Genomic DNA, 17,028 nt, shown 5'->3' on the forward strand with positions numbered 1-17,028 from the left:
GGATAGAAGAGATCCTCAAGAAAGACGGGCCTCGGGTTTGTAGTTAGCTCTGTCGCAAAGAGGAGTCAGGGGTGTAATCTTCATCTTATTACATGAATCCTGATTACCCGCATACTATTTTCTTTTTGGTAATTTCTCTTTTTAATAATCGTTATCAGCTTTTGCTTGAGGACGAGGCGTTTATGGTTACACAACCCCGATTTGGACGCTCTCCGTCTGGTGAATCCAAACACTATCGATATCCGAATCCACAGCATCGGTATCGCGAGCGGACGTTGCGGATTAACCGAGATCCGGTACCAGGGGATAAAGTACCGTGATCCCAAAAGTCGGGTATCAGAGCTGAAGCCGTTGTATCGATCCCGAGGGAGAGATCGCGCGAAGATGGCTCAACGAAATTCTCGAAATTCGAGAAGGTTCCGACGGGGGCAAAGACAAGTTTTTCGGATTTGTGGCGCAAATTAAAGTACAAAAGCGATCCTCGAACAGCAAGAACTTGGATGAGACGTTGAACGGAGGGAAGGAGGCGACTAGCCGCGGAGTCATGGACTGCGGCATGGACAAGATGGAGCGGAAGCGCTTGAGTACGCGTTATCTATTCATTAGCAGATGAGTTTTTGATCGTCTCTCGTTTACAGGGACACTTGAAGTGTCACTCTATCTCATTTTTATTGTAGTAGTTTTTCTGTATAAATGTGTAGTACACTGAACTTTAGCAAATTGCAAAGTTCGAGTGTTAGAATAGTAATTGAAACTATTCTACATCCTTTGAAGAGTTGTCAAGAGGTTTTTGACAAGTTACTGGAGCGAACAAGTGGCCGGAAAAGCAAAAGTGCATTGCAAAATGCGAAAATCTGTATTTTGGCACTGTGTAGCTGTGACAGCATGATGGACCACCGGTGCCAGCACTGTAGTTGCGTGGCAGTAAGGCTGTTTTGGTCATTTCCTTCTCCAGCTCTGTTCTTATCTCTTCCAGCTCGACCCCAGCTGATGTTTATCCATGTCTTAGCCCAGAGAACCAGATTTGAGCTATTCCCTTTCTCTATCTAGGGTTTTGGAGTTGAGAGAAGTAGAAATAGTGATTTAAGCTTTATTTTCCTCTTTTCTCTTGTTGCTTGCTGGTTTGGTGAGTTGGAGCAGCTGTGGAAGAGTGAAAAGGAGTCTTGGGGAGAGGTATTTCGTGACCTTAGCTCTGTAGGAAGCTAAGTTGAAGTTTTATGAGGTAAGCTAATCATTTCTCTCTCTAGTTTGATGCTAGTAGGGAAGTTGATGTTGGTTCTTTGTTCTTTGCTGCTAGCTGAATTGGAGAAGAGTTTTAGCAGCTATAAAGATGTGTTTGCTGTACCCTAACTCAGTGAGAGCTGAGTTGAAGCCTTGTGAGGTGAGTTATTATACTAGCTACTAAGTTTGAGAGGCTAGTAGTGAAATTTGAGTTTGTTCTTTACTCTTGCTGCCAGCAGGTTTTAAGGATAGTTGTAGCAGCTGTAGCAGAGAGGTTTAGCTGTGGTTCTTCAATTCTAATCCCAGGAAAAGCTGAATTAAAGCTTTGGGAAGGTGAATTAACAACTCTCTTCTCTAGTTTCATGTAATAGTGGTTATAGTAATGGATTGTGAGCTTGTTCTTGCTCTATGCTGCTAGCTAATTGGAGGAACTTTATAGTGGCTGTAGAAGTGGAGTTTGGTTGTGATTCTTCAATCTTAACTCAGTAGAAACTGAGTTAGAGCTGTACAAGGTGTACTAGCCAACTTTGCTACTAGTTTTGAGATGTTGGAAATAATTGTGCAAGAGTTTGTGGTGTATGTCCACCGCAGGTTCACAGTAGGATATTGGATTCCTTTGGCTGGGATTCATGAACTTTGGAAGGTTGGTTTGATGTGTTCCAACCTGAATAGAAAGGGAATTCAAGTTTGGTTACTCCTAGGTGAGATTCTAACCTAGACTATGTGATTATGTGAGGATTATTATGTGAAAGCTTGGTTGAGCTTCTAGTTGAATTTGGAATATTTGTTAGGATGCTTGGGAGACTGCGGATCACTTTGAATTGAGTTTTGGTGATTCTTAAAGGCCGGTTTTGAAGTGCTTCAACCTGATTTAAAAGAAAGTTCAAGTGTGGATTCTAAACCAGGTATGATTCTACCTAGATTGGATGCATATATGAGATTTTTAGTAAAAGTTGAAGTTCAACTCATAATTGAATTAGTATGCTTGCTAGGGCACTTGGAAGCTAGAGAACATCTTCGGTTGTGGGATTGACGAAAGTCGGCAGTGAATTGGTGGGTTTGACCTTACCGAAATGGATGAATTCCCTTTGTCTTCTTTAATATTATAGGACTAGAATTGTTGCATATTCATGTGAATACATGTTTATTTGAATGAATTGGGGCAGCACCAATATGTATATCATATCGAATATAATAGAACCTCTACGTAGTAGAGGTAGGATTATGAAATTGATTATTTGACATAGATCACTCGTTCGATTACCATGTATTTAAGACATACATCAACTTGTGCAGACAAGTTAAGCAGGACATCATTCAATAAGGAATAGTTGTAAAGCCATGAATAATGTATTGTGATGAAGCATCTTTGAGTTAAACCATGCAATTTCATGTTATAGACATAATGTTGGAACTCTTTGTATATCATGTATAGTGAGGTTATTTACACCTTTATATGGAATTATGTAAAGAGTATGATAGATGATGTTTCGCATGATTGTGATGACAATGGTTATTATTTTCATCTGATAGAACTAGCATGAACTTCTTGATTGTTATGATCTAATAAGTAAACTAGAATTGAGCATTATAACATAACATAAATGTTATACTATTGAAAATGATCTAGTTAAATGACTAGAATTGGACATGAGGATATACTTGTGTAGTCAAGTAGAAGTACTTGCCTAATATTTGCTTACTCTAAGTAGTGGAGGTTTATGTAGAACCATAGAATATGTACCGTGAGTCATTGAGTTTGACCTTAGTAAACCACTTTCCTTATATATAGGGAGTAGTGAGAGGGCTCCATGTGAGTGTGCGGGTATAGCCCATTAGAAACATCGATGTGATGTAAAGCATGTATTTGTTTAAGTCACACTATTTATTAGTAGAAACATGTCACCAAGTAGTTGATAATGGATTATAACTTAGTGTTACAGTGTCGACCTTGTGTCGAGTTGAGATTTTATGTTAGAGACATGATGAACTTGTGATACCTATGCTATGGATTACGCTTGCTTGCCAATGTGCTTATTCGCACATGCTTGTGAGGGTCGTGCCCCACAAGCCGGCACTCCGGAGTTAGCCTAGCGACAGATTGCTCGCTTCTGTACGAGACGGAATGCCGAAGTGGATTGCCGTGGGTAGTGTTGACTTCCATGGGGCCATTAGGCACGGCACGGGCTGAGACTTTACCATGTGTAAGTCTCCTATTAATTAGGTTAATGTAAGTGACTTTAACCTAGTTGGACATAGTAGTAAAGATACTTTATATCAGTAGTTGAATATACCTAGTAATAAACATACTAAGAGGTTGACATCCCTGTTAGTCAATATTATAGTGACAGTACTTGAATATATACTCTTGCTAGTGTAGGAAGTAACGATATGATGTCATTAGCTTACTAAAGTATAACGAGGATATTCTGCATATAGCTTGACATATAGCTATTAAACTGATAATTAGCATGACTGTAGAACTTGTGATGATGAACTGATATATAAAACATATTAGAAAACATATCTTGTGAGGCATGCTATAGTTGATTTACTTCATTTAGGCCCGTTTGGATACCTCTAAAAACGTAGCATAGTTAAACTATCCTACGCCGGTAGGAAAATAATCCTATGAAGCGTTTGGAAGAAAAAAAAATGACGTAATTTTTGGAGTATAATTATACTATACTCCAAAAATGGAGTAAACTTACAATCCACTTTAACCAAAGGAAAAAAAAATTCCACCATTTTGGGCTCCCAAAGATATATCAATTTCTAAATTTTAAATTTCAACATAAAATTTTAAATTTCAAATTTTAAAATTTTAAAATTCAAATTTAATTTTGATTTTAAATTTCAAATTTAATTTTGATTTTAAATTTTAAATTTCGAATTTCAAATTTCAAATTTCAAAAACTTCAAATTTCAAATTTCAAATTTCAAAAAGTTCAAATTTCAAATTTCAAATTTCAAATTTCAAATTTCAAATTTCAAATTTCAAATTTCAAAAAGTTCAAATTTCAAATTTCAAATTTCAAAAAGTTCAAATTTCAAATTTCAAATTTCAAATTTCAAATTTTAATTTTATTTTTAATTTTTAATTTTCAATCTTCAAAATTTAAATTTAAACTTAAATTTAAAATTTTAAATTTATAAATATGTAAATTTATAAATTATTAAATTTGAAATTTAAAATTTTAATTATAGATTTTTTAAATTTCAAAATTTAAAGTTTAAATGGTATACTTTAAGTTTTAAATTTTAAAGTTTCAAATTTCAAATTTGAAATTTCAAATTCTAAATTTCAAATTTCAAATTTAAAACATAAAATCTAATTTAATTTTTTAATTTTAAATTTTAAATTTTAATTTTATATTTTGAATTTTGAATTTTAATTTTTAAAATTTTATTTTTAAATTTTGAATTTTGAATTTTGAATTTTGTATTTTAAAATTTTAGAAATTTAATTGTTTTAAATATTGTGAAATTGTATAATATGTATCCAAACAGCTTAAAAATGAAGCTGTGGAATTTTTTTATTGTTACAGAATTCCGTATTTCATTGAGACCAAAACCATACAATAAAAATTCCATGGAGTTTTTTAACTATGCATCCAAACAGGGCCTTACTTGTTGCATTTATTGTATTTTCTTATTGTTGTTTACTCATGCCTCAATTGACCTAGTGGTGTACTTCGTCACTCTCGGCGGCTTACCCAGTAGGAACTATTGTTTAGTTCTCAGGCCCTTTTGTTGGTTGTTTTTGTGCAGAGCCTTCCACAGCGGAAAAAGTTAGGGTTCTCGGCGAGGGGTCAGCGGCTAGCTAGAGCCTTCTCGATGTTAAATAGATGAACCTCTACCAGTTTATATAGTTTAGTTCAGTGTTGTATACTGGGTTTATGTAATTGTACTTGTTCTTATCAGTGGTAATAAGGTTATGTGTTGTATAAGTTTATGAGTTTTTTAAAGTTTTGCTCTGATTACCTGATTAAGTTAGTAGACTTTTACTATATTGATTGTAGACGCTTGGTGTACTTGTAAGGTTGTGATGTACACAGCGGGTCTGTGCACGTAACTGGAGAGCTTCCGCTGAAGCCCAGGGCGTGACAAAATATTTCTTCATATGATGAGAGGATAAATATACTGTACTGCTCAAAAGCAGGCAAATAACTGATATGTTTTTTAAAATTTAAAATAATTTATGTGCCATTTTAAAATGCTAATATTTTGTAAAAATATCTGTAAGTTGACGTATCATCATCTATCAATTAAAACTAGTGTAGTAACCCGCGCGATGCGGCGGATAAATAATAGAAGAAAAAATAAAAAACATTAAAGAGGAAGAAGAAAAGAGTTTGGAAAATAAAATTTCAAGTGTGTTTTATTTTTTGGATAGAAAAATGTATGAATTGAGCTAACCAATATGACCATTGAAAATCGATAAATGTCTAGAATCATCATTAAAAAAAACTTACAAAAGGTCATATGAAGATAGAGATGATAATGTTGCGATGATGACGACAATGGTGATGAAAATCTCATAAAAATTTGCAGGATTTTGCACTATTTTGGATATGGAATGATCAGAAGTTGCGGGTCAGAACTACCACATCAATTATAAAATCAAAACTAACATCTAAATTAATCGAAATAATGCACATAAATCAAATATTTGATTGATACAACCACTATATAAAAAATAATGTAAATAAATTAATTCTAAATTGATACTTAGTAAGAATTTGCGATTAAAATAAAGAAAATAAAAATTACTTACCCCTAAATCCGAAGGCTCTCCCTTGCTCTTCTCCAATCTCTATATTTGAATGTAGTAACTATTTATCTTCTCCTCTTTTAATTTTGCATGTTAGAAATTATTTGAGGAAGAGTAAATGGCTAATATTGAAGAGAAAAAACTAAACGTATATATTAAAAAGCACATTAATTATAGGTTATTGAATAGAGAGGAGGGGAGGGAAAAAGCCAAATTAAAGATCAATTCAAAAAAAATGATTAGTGAGGATGGAGGAAAACTTGCCATGTGGCAAAATTATTGGGAATTCATATAGGTTAATAGATTGTTCCCTCTGTTACCCGTTTTCATTCTTTTTGTCTTCTTTCTCTGCGACACGTTCATCGCAAGATCATAATTAAGTTCATTTTGTAAGTATACTAACACTAGAACATTTTATCGAAAAGTGTTGAGATTATTAGCCCTTTTTGGTGTTTATTAAATTTTTAAAAAAAGGGTCATAAGGCAAGTGAAAAAAAAATAGCCATTGGATTGGAATTGCCGTAGGATTAAAACTTAAAGTGGGTTGTAGATCTAACACATCTTTTTTTATATCGTGTGATTCTTGGGAATTGCAGGAGGATCTAATGAAAGATTGATGGAAAGTTACGGGAGAGGCATTTTTGCAAGGTATTGAAATTTGAAAGGATATAAAGATTATTTGAAAATTTAAAGGGATATATAAGTTATTACTAAACTTTTAACTAGTATTTATCCCTATACTTTATCCCTGTAACGTATCGAAACCCGAAAACGTTAATCGAACTTTCATCAAATTGGTTAAAGTGTCGAGAGAAATGGATTGGTGAGTTCCATTTTTGCATTCCAACAAAGTTGGAGGGCAAAAATGGGTTTAAGAAGTATTGGAATGGTTTTGGCATCGAACGGCGCGAAGTAGAGTCGAAACGATGCAAAAACAGCATTCTGGAGCATTGTGTACCGGTACGCCATGATGGCTGTACCGGTACAGCAAGCGACCCGAGCACAGGTTGCTCTCGGGTTTGAGTCTGTGCGAAGGTGTACCGGTACGGGACCCGTGTACTGGTACACGCCCTGCGAAACCGAGAGAGTTTGCTCTTGGGTTGGAGCCTCTGCGCAGGTCTGTACCGGTACACAAACCCGTGTACCGGTACACAGGGGCTCTGGCAGCAGGGGTGAAGTCTGCTACAGAATTAAGTTGAGGGGCCTAATTGCAAATGTCACAACATGTTATTTGGCCTATTCCTCTCCCATTTTCGCAGCAAAACCCATCTCCTCTCCTCTCCCTCTCATTTTGTCATACCTCGGGGTCCCTTTAGGTTAAAAACACCGCGGAAATTTTTTTTTTTTTTTGAAAATCTAACCCCGGGGAATGCCAGATCCGCCACAAATACAGAAAATTCACTGTTCACACGGACAGAGTCTTCCCTGTATTTGCACGGCGTCGCACAAGTACAAGATTTCCAAACAGAGTATAACCAGGATACAACCACACTACATGAATATACAATACACAACATTCATTCACCATTCACCAGATATTTATTATTTAGTGTTTAAACATAAAAACCATAAGAAAACTCTTTTGAAAGCTGTTCCCCACACGGAAACCTTTTCTTTTAAAACGCGCTACCACGAGGGGTAGAAAATCATTTTTCTTTTCACAAATTTCACAAATCCCTTTATTACATTCATGAAAACCGACATTTTCAAATGTAATAAAAATACTGAACCATATAAACTATCTGAGCTATATTAACATAATAGTAAGGGTAGAAACTAAACCGAATAACCTGGGTCGGAAGCTCTATCGACCGCTACGAACGTGTCTCACATCTCGTCTCGACTCTCACCGCCCGCAATACCTGAAAAATGGTGGGGGAGGTGAGAACATGTAAACATGTCTCCCCTCCCAGTGGGTACCGCAAGCCGAAGAAGGCGAGGAGTACTCACCGGATCAGGAAGAGCTAAACAACAGTACGGGTCAGTAGAAATACAATAGCAATAATAATGAATGAAAGAGACATATATATGAAAGAAGTACAACTACCGCTACTGTAATGGACAACTGAATGTATACATGTAACAAGACTATAGTAGCAAGACAATGTAATGAAAGAACTGAAGGTATACAAGCAACAACCGCTACTATAGTTATATGCGTCAACCGGACAAGAAGTCCAAATATACCCAATCTGGTACCTGCTATATTGGTCCGCAGACCTCAAGCGCTGCCTGTCACTAACCTGCACCGACCTGATTCACCCGCCCCATAGGACGACCCATCCGGATAAGTACACCTCCGATCGGTGGCCAAACCGATCCGGTGTCGTGAATACCCCCAAGTGCTGTGACTAAGTCATGATGGTATGCTCAATACAAAAACCGGCTGAAACCGGTGCCTAGGCCGAAGCCAGAAACAAGGACGTACAACGCCGAACCTCGATCAACCAGATCGAAACACATGACGAGAGAGTCAATGTGTTACCTGGACCCAAGGTCCACAGAGTCCAACCGACCAGCAAGGTCACTGATACGAAGTACGAGAACTGACCAACCAGGTCAACAGATACGGAATGCACAACCAACCAACTAGGTCAACAGATACTGAATGCAACAACAGACCAACTAGGTCAACAGATACGCATGTAGATAGAACTACTCTACTCCTACTCAGGATACTAAGCATACAAACAACGAGTAGAGTATAACGAATAAACAAGGGTGCAAGGCTCAATATACTATGCGATAGTAACAACAGAAGAGTAAGGGTAAGAAACCGTCACCAAGCGTGCACCACTATACCGACGTCGGATCGAAGTACCCACCTGTAAGGATATCGCGTCTGTCTCACTACAGGAAAATATGCTTGTAGAGGCGGTTTTTACCGCCGGTAGAGGCGGTTTAAACCGCCTCTACGAATTGTAGAGGCGGTTTCAGCGACCGCCTCTAAAACGCCGGCGTAGACACCGCCTCTACATCCGTAGAGGCGGTTTGACCGACCGCCGGGGACTGCTAGAGGCGGTCTAGTAGGGGCGGTTTGAACCACCTCAATATATTTTTTTATTCATTTTTTTATAATTTTATTTATATTTTCTTAATAATATAGAGGCGGTTTAAACCGCCCCTATTAATGTCGAATCATAGAGGCGGTTTAAACCGCCTCTATGAATGTCATATCATAGAGGCGGTTTAAACCGCCTCTACTATTTTTTGAGTGGCGGTTTGCTCTTTAGAGGCGGTTGCCACTGCCTCTACAGGTAAGCAAACCATAATAATACTTAGAGGCGGTTTGAACCGCCTCTACGTAAGAAATAGCAAAAAAAAAATTTTCAATAATTATTTATTGCACATAACATTACAATTTCATTGACAAACATATTATATCAAATAATAATGCACATCAAACTTAACAATTAATTTACAACATACATTAATAACACAAGCAAAATAATTTCCAATGCGAAATAAAGTTCACATTCACAAAAATTCATAATTCAAGATAGTGTATAATCCAAAACATGACCTCATTCAGAGTCTATAGCATAGAAGCAACATAACTAGGTAATGTAAAGTTTAAACACTTCCAAAATTAGTCAACACTTCAGTTGTCAACTGTTTACAAAAAATTAATTAGCTTTTTTGATGTCCTCCATTTGTAGGCTCGTGACTCGCATTCGATGAATGAATGTTCGGAGAAAGCGCATCGACCAAATTATTATCGCCCGCAACCACCTAAAAGAATCAAACAATATAGAAATCATTAATTATATGAAAAAATCAATAAAATTTGTTGAGGATAAAAATTTAGCATACTCGAGAATTGAGCAATATTGTATCCGAAAATAGTGTTTTAAGTCGATGCAATTCATCTCGCATCTCTTGCATCTCTTCTTTAAGCTTTTCTACTTCTCCTGGTTGGCCTTCTCTTGATTCGCTTGTTGTAGGAAAGTTTATATGCTTCACGCCATAATATGATCTTAGCGTAGGTCCCAACCCTAAGCCTTTCACACGGCCATTATGTTCAGGACCCATGATATCTATAAAGGCTTTGTCCATTAATTTGTTCGTGTCAGATTCGGAACCTTGTGAAAGTGTAACAAACTTTGCACGTGCTGCATCCTATTAGCAATTTGAGAAAAAAAATATTACTATGTCATAATTATATGAATAGTAAATATAACTATGCGATAGAAAATTATACTTACCAAACTTTTCCCCGCATCCTCATTCACAAAATTTTCATTCTTTTTCTTATGAGTTACCTCCCAAAAAGTTAGCCGATCTGGTTCTTTGCCAAGAGCAATTTCCTATATATAATTGTAAATAACGATTTCTAAATGATAAAGATAATGACTCATTATTTAAAATAAAAAATTTTATATGTTAAGTTATTACCATTTCCTTTCGCTTCCTTGCATAACTTTTTCTGCCCGATGTGTGCGCCATCTTCACCAATTTTGCAGAAGTTGAATTAACTCGACAAAGGTTCTATGATAAGAAATAGAGATTTTTTTAAAAAAATGAACATATAACACTATAATTAAGCAACATTGCTATAAACATAAAGTGTTTATACCTTACTTTCCTCGGTGGACCAATGTGCTATTAGACTAGTCCATTGATCTCTAATCACACCAAGTGGCACATTGTTAACTAATTCTTGGATCGGTTTATCATCTGAAAAGTATTCACTTTTTAATTCACTTTTGTAATCTCTCCATTTTTTGTTCAATGATGCCAACACCCAATGTCTTGTTCCCTCGGGATATCTAAACTTCGCCTACTCATAAATTAAAAGCTTTATGTTAAAAGTCTATTCTAATAAAAGTTTACAAACATACCAAACAAAAAAGTAAAGTAATAAGCAAAGATGAAAGAACCTCAATATGCTTTAGCATTTTTTCTTTGAATGGATTAAATGTTTGATTATCCCACCGCGGAATATTTAAAGGAGCAAACGTTCCATTCTTCGCGATTACTCCTAAAAATGATCCAAGGACCGATCCTGCATAGGTGCATGGAACCCCGTATTTATCAACTTCCACATCAATCCTTTCTCCTTCAAGAAGGTTCCACACATCTGCCAGTGTTGTTCTTCCTCGCTTCTTACGTCGATTTTTATCTGCACCTGAAAATAAATTTAAATATGTTATTTTCAATAGTAGGTCAAGCTTACACACAACATAATTAAAAAAATTAAATTTCTGCTTACCAATGATCCAAAGAAACAACTCATTTTGATTGTTATTTTCAATCTCGGTGTTACTTGAATTTGTCGAGGTTTTCGAGTAAGATGGTACTTGCTTCTCTCCTACTGGTTCTTGACCTTGTAAGTCATCTTGAGAGGTAGAAGTGACAATATTGCAATTGCGCAATCTTCGAGAGCTCGAGGACATTTTGTAATTTCCTACATATGATAACCAATCAGCATGTAAATCAAGCATATGCAAAATAATAAAACTCAATTAACCAAATATAGATCGAGTTAAAGTATATTCATTAACCAAACCTGAGAAGAAAATTTAACAAATGCATGAGAAATGGCCATATTTCAATAATGATAAGAAAAATTATGCTTCATCATTGTCATCTTCATTTGCATTAACTCTGATCCAATTTGGATGTTCATTCTCATCTAAAGTTTGAATATGTGAGGAAACTACAAAAGTGTCATCCGTCAAATCTCGACCCATATCAAACAAATCTCTCGGTTTAATTCTCACCACTGAAGACCAATTCTCATCTTTTGGTATTTGCACATAAAATACTTGTTCTACTTGTGATGAAAATACATAAGGATCATCTTTCAACTCTGCACCGGTATGTATTAAGCAAGAAAAGTTTATAAGGGTAAAACCAAACTCATCATGCTTAATGCCCATACTGTGATGAACATCAACCCAATCACATTTGAATAAGACAACCTTGAAATGACCATAATAATTTAATTCAATGATGTCCTTCAATCGACCATAATAGTTTATGCCGTCTATTTCCGAAGTATTAACAACACCACTATTTTGGGTCTTTCTATTTTCTTCACGAGCTTGCGTATGAAATCTGAAACCATTGATAATAAATCCACTATATCTTCTTGCAAATTTGTTAGGACCTCTACCCAGAACTTGAATTTCTTCTGAAATAGTTGAATCATCCATCCTCATAACCTATATTGTAAAAAATATTAGTACATACTCTATTACTTTAAATTCTTAAAAATATTACAAGTGGTAAACAATATATACCTTACTTTGTAACCATTCATGAAATCTCTCATTTACCAATTTTTCTATATCGTGACCACTGAGGCGCGTATGACGGCGTCGTTTTCTTTTCTCTGAATCAATAAATTGTCTATATTCAAATAAAGTTAGTTTTATTTCAATTTATATATAAATGTCAAGTATCAATAGAATAAGTAAGATAACTCTGACTTACTGGCGAAAAGGCTCAAGGTCATCATAATGACGAAGGACATAACGATGTGCTTGAACCCATGATTTTTGATCCAGTATAATATTTTCAATCTTTCCAATAGGACTACCAGCACTTGAAAATAAATATAACCCTTCTGTTCCATTTTTAGGTGGATCGGGATTCCTTATGGGTCGATTAAATCTTGTTTCAACACTATCTAGATATCGTGAACAGAATGACAAACATTCTTCGGCGATATATCCTTCAGCTATTGACCCTTCAGGATGAGATCTATTACGTACATATGACTTCATTCGTACAAAGTTCCTAAAATAATAGAGAATATAAAAGTTAAGACAAATTATATCTTTATAAGTCATATATAAATTAATAATAAATAAGTAATTAATTAATATTTACCTCTCCGAAGAATACATCCAACGATATTGTACCGGACCACCTAATCTTGCCTCTTCTACTAAATGAATCATTAAGTGAACCATAATGGTGAAAAATGAGGGTAGAAAGATTCTTTCCATGTGGCAAAGAGCAAGTATAATGCGGCTTTGTATTTTGTCAAGCTCATTCACATCCAACACCTTCGAACATAATGATTTAAAGAAAAAGGCCAATTCAATTGCGATCAAGGTCACTTCCTTAGATGGGCTTGATGCTCGTAATGCCAATGGTAGTATATCCTCAATCAAAATATGGCAATCATGACTTTTAAGACCACTAATTTTACAGTCGTTAACATTAACACATCTTGAAATATTTGAAGCATAACCATCGGGCGTTTTAATATCCTTGAGAACTTGACAAAGAATTCTTTTTTCCTTTTTAGACATCGTGAAGCAAGCTGGAGGTAATCTTGTCTTTCCATTTGCAAGTAACTGGGGATGGAGTTCAGATCTAATGCCCAATTCTACTAAATCCAGTCGTGCCTTTGAATTGTCTTTTGTTTTATTGTCAAGATTCAATAAAGTGCCAATAAAATTGTCAAATACATTTTTCTCTATGTGCATCACATCTAAATTATGCCGCAACAAATTATATTGCCAATATGGTAATTCAAAGAAAATGCTTTTCTTTTTCCACCACCTCAATGCGCCACTAGATTCTGAACTAGAAAGACATTCACTTCTTGTTGTATTGTCATTTCTCGCCTGTCTCTTCTTTTTGGTTCTCTTACTATTTATTCCTTTGTCATTTATTGTTGGCGGTTTACCAAATTTGAATTGCATGCCATGCATTTGCCTTAATATATCAACCCCAGCTATCCGAGTAGGTGCACTCCTTATCTCCTCTGTGCCGTCAAAAAAGTCTTTTTGATAACGAAATATATGTCCCTCAGGTAACCAACGACGATGACCCATGTAACAATACTTCCCTCCATGGCGTAACCACCTAGATTGTGTTTGCTCCGCACAACAAGGGCATGCAAACTTTCCTTTAGTGCTCCAGCCAGACAAAATTGCATATGCAGGAAAGTCATTTATAGTCCATAATAATGCAGCCCGCATATGAAAATTTTGTTGGCTTGAAGCATCATACGTCTCAACGCCCTCCCATAATTTTTTTAATTCCTCAATTAAAGGTTGTAGAAAAACATCAATATCATTTCCCGGACCTTTTTCACCTGGAATAATCATTGATAATATAAAAGATGATTGTTTCATACAAATCCAAGGTGGTAAATTATATGTAACCAATACAACCGGCCATGTACTATAGGTAGTACTCATTGTTCGAAATGGGTTGAAACCATCACTACAAAGAGCAAGCCTCACATTGCGGGAATCAGAGGAGAAATCTACGTATCGTTCATCGAATGCTTTCCACGCTTCACCATCTGCAGGATGTCTTAATAGCCCATCCTTCTTACGATCCACGTTGTGCCATCTCATATCATTTGATGTTCTCGTAGAGGCAAAAAGCCTTTGCAATCTTGGTATAAGAGGAAAATAACGCAAAACTTTTTTTGGAATCTTTCTCTTTTGTTTTGGTATGGCAGATGCATTAGAAGTACTTTCTTCATTGTTTGAAATGTGATCATTTTCTGTACTAGTAGTTTTCCAACGAGATGACCCACACACATCGCACACTTCCTGATTTTTTTTTTCACCGTGAAATAATATGCAATCATTTGGACAACAATGAATTTTTTCATAACTAAGACCTAAGGCCTTAATAATTTTTTTTGCTTCATATGAAGAACGGGGTAATGAAGTACCTTCAGGAAATGCATCAGCCAATATCTCTAGCAACATAGTAAATGATTCTCCTGACCAACCATTTAGACATTTCAAATGGAACAAATGGAGTATAAAAGAGAGTTTTGAAAATGTCTTACATCCCGGATATAATTCTTCATTTGCATCTTTTAATAGTTTATGAAAATCATGATTTCCATTAGTCTCTTCATTAGATTGTTCCATGCGAGGTTCTTCTGTAGATTGTTCTGGGCCATCCCTTTCATCAAATTCATTAGTTGGTATATTTGTTTCATTAGTTGGTTCACCGGCTAAGCCAATGGCATCATGTAAAAGTCCATGTATGTCATCTGATCTTCTAAAGTTTTGGGTGATAGGGATGCACTCTTGCACTTGTAAAGCTTCTTGCATATGTAAAGACTGAGAAGCTGAAGAAGACGTGGCAGTATTAATTGGGGAATTAAAAGATAAAGCGTCCTCTCCATGGCAAATCCATCTAGTATATCCCCTTAGAAAGCCATCACATATCAAGTGTATCTTCGCATCCTCGTATGTTTGTAATGAACAATTAACACAGCGTACACAAGGACACATTATTTTGCCACTATAGGATGCATTACAAAATGCAAATTCCAGAAATTGTAAGACTCCATTTTTATATGCATCACTATTTCGAGGTTTGGTCATCCAACTTTTATCCATTATAGAAAAATAACTGAAATAAAAAAAAATTATTTGCATTCAGTATAGTGCAATAAATTTCTAAACTCGACATATAGAACAAAATGAATTGTTAAGAGACTTTCATATGAGATATAATAAGTGTCCCAAACAATAAATTAATCAATCAATAAAGCAAACAGGTACTAAATTTGACAAGCTAACCAAATCTATTTAATAGTCTTCTTCACCGATCAAGATCAAATGGCAAATTCTAGATTATTGGCATGTGGTCAAAAGATCTTACAAAGAACCGGAAGTAGCATATAATTGGAAAGAAGTGAAAAAGGTTAAAAATTTAAGCAATTGTCTCGATACTTAAAAGCCAGAATAATGAACTTACCCAAATTCTTCCTGCAGCCTAGAATCCTATGCAGGAGAACGGCAGTTGGCGGATCAGTTACTGACTTGTCCCAAAAACTGTTCCATTGGACCTAAGGTGAGAGAGAGAGAGAGAGAGAGAGAGAAAGATCCTTCACCTCTGCTAACAAACATCTCCAATGCTTATATGCTGCACAACCAAAAATAGAATCAGAAGGACTAACAAGGGTTTGATATCTTGTTTGCAAAACTTCCCAGATCAGCATCATCACACAATCATACTCTCCCACTTAAATTCCACCAAAAATATATACAAATGCCGACGGAAAAGATCTACAATCTTATAAACTCCAAAAATCAGCAACAAAACAAGATATTCAAGCTTACCTGCAAATAACAAAAATAGAACTACTACAAAGAATCCCTTTTCTTTACACATTGCAAGTAAATCTGCAGAGCTGTTAATCATTTTAATCATTTGCTCGCGGATCCAATGCAGATGCATCTAACTGAAGCTTTTGGAGGCTACAGCTCAATCAAGCCACAAAATGATTTTACAAAAGACGATTGTTATATAGTGGCTAAGAACTCGCTTTTTTTACAGTGTTGGCCCCTATTAGCCTAGCAAATTAGAGAGGAAAACAAAAACGTTTGCGTAGAAAAAGTTTGCTGATGATGGAATTAATTAAGTTAATTAACACGAAAGATGCTTTTGGTTAGGTAAATTAAGCCACACAAAAGGAGTATAAGTACTTAATAAATAACGTTTGCAGTATGTGTCATTACTACACTTATATATACATTACAAAGCAAGGGAAAGCAAAAGTTTGGTATTCTAAATTGGGGGCCTGGGTTAATTAAGTAAGGATTATTGCAATAAAGAACTGGGCACCACATGTTGAGCCGAATTGCATGCCCTGCATTTAGCCTTTTATTATCCCAATCATTGATGAACTCTTCAGACGCTAATCTTTTCGTGCCCAATGCTGGAAAAAGAAAAAAGGTATAGGTTAGTAAGTTTCAAAATAAATCATTTTGCAGGATGGTGGCAAGAACTTGTAATAAAATGTGAATAAAAAAGCTAACTAACAATACGAATTAACTAGCAATATGTTCGTGAATATATATCATCCTCTAGTTACATGTAAATAAAAACACTCCAACTGTTCTTCATCAAAAAAAGCAAAGCTACACCAATCACCAATGCATCAGTTCCATAAATTACTAGAATCTGCCAGCACTAATTTATAGAAATTATCTAAGAATGTATAAAATAAAGTCCACTAGGATAAGCAGTGAGGGCGTGCGGGCGGGCGAGCGGGTAGGCGGTCGGGGTGGGAGGGGGGCGCTGGCATGGAAAGC

General features: G+C 35.7%; 1 protein-coding gene and 1 long non-coding RNA gene across 4 annotated transcripts; one reads left to right on the plus strand and one right to left on the minus strand.

The window, feature by feature from the left end:
* On the plus strand, positions 1,003 to 5,233 carry LOC109710841. 3 transcript variants are annotated; one of them, XR_002216452.1, is made up of 5 exons: positions 1,003 to 1,222; positions 1,298 to 1,922; positions 2,013 to 2,126; positions 2,214 to 2,274; positions 4,993 to 5,233. It is a non-coding gene; the product is annotated as an uncharacterized LOC109710841 (long non-coding RNA). The 3 variants fall into 3 exon arrangements; XR_002216453.1 differs by having other exon boundaries at positions 1,003 to 1,554; positions 1,813 to 1,922; positions 4,993 to 5,230; XR_002216451.1 differs by having other exon boundaries at positions 1,003 to 1,922; positions 4,993 to 5,230.
* On the minus strand, positions 12,227 to 16,663 carry LOC109710040. Its single transcript, XM_020232458.1, has 3 exons — positions 15,891 to 16,663; positions 14,608 to 15,779; positions 12,227 to 12,575 (listed from the first exon to the last, which is right to left on the minus strand). Exons 2-3 carry the CDS (start codon positions 15,364 to 15,366, stop codon positions 12,402 to 12,404), a joined length of 933 nt encoding a protein of 310 aa, XP_020088047.1. The 5' UTR covers positions 15,367 to 15,779; positions 15,891 to 16,663; the 3' UTR covers positions 12,227 to 12,401.

Source organism: Ananas comosus, linkage group 5 (genome assembly GCF_001540865.1).
Source record: "Ananas comosus cultivar F153 linkage group 5, ASM154086v1, whole genome shotgun sequence".
Classification (NCBI taxonomy): Eukaryota; Viridiplantae; Streptophyta; class Magnoliopsida; order Poales; family Bromeliaceae; genus Ananas; species Ananas comosus.

Excerpts from the sequence above, each read along its gene's own strand:
- LOC109710040 (XM_020232458.1), bottom strand. The coding sequence starts at position 15,366 with ATGCAAATAATTTTTTTTTATTTCAGTTATTTTTCTATAATGGATAAA. Across the intron at positions 12,576-14,607 it reads CTTCATATGAAGCAAAAAAA|ATGGAACAGAAGGGTTATAT; the intron begins ATTATTAAGGCC and ends ATCCACCTAAAA.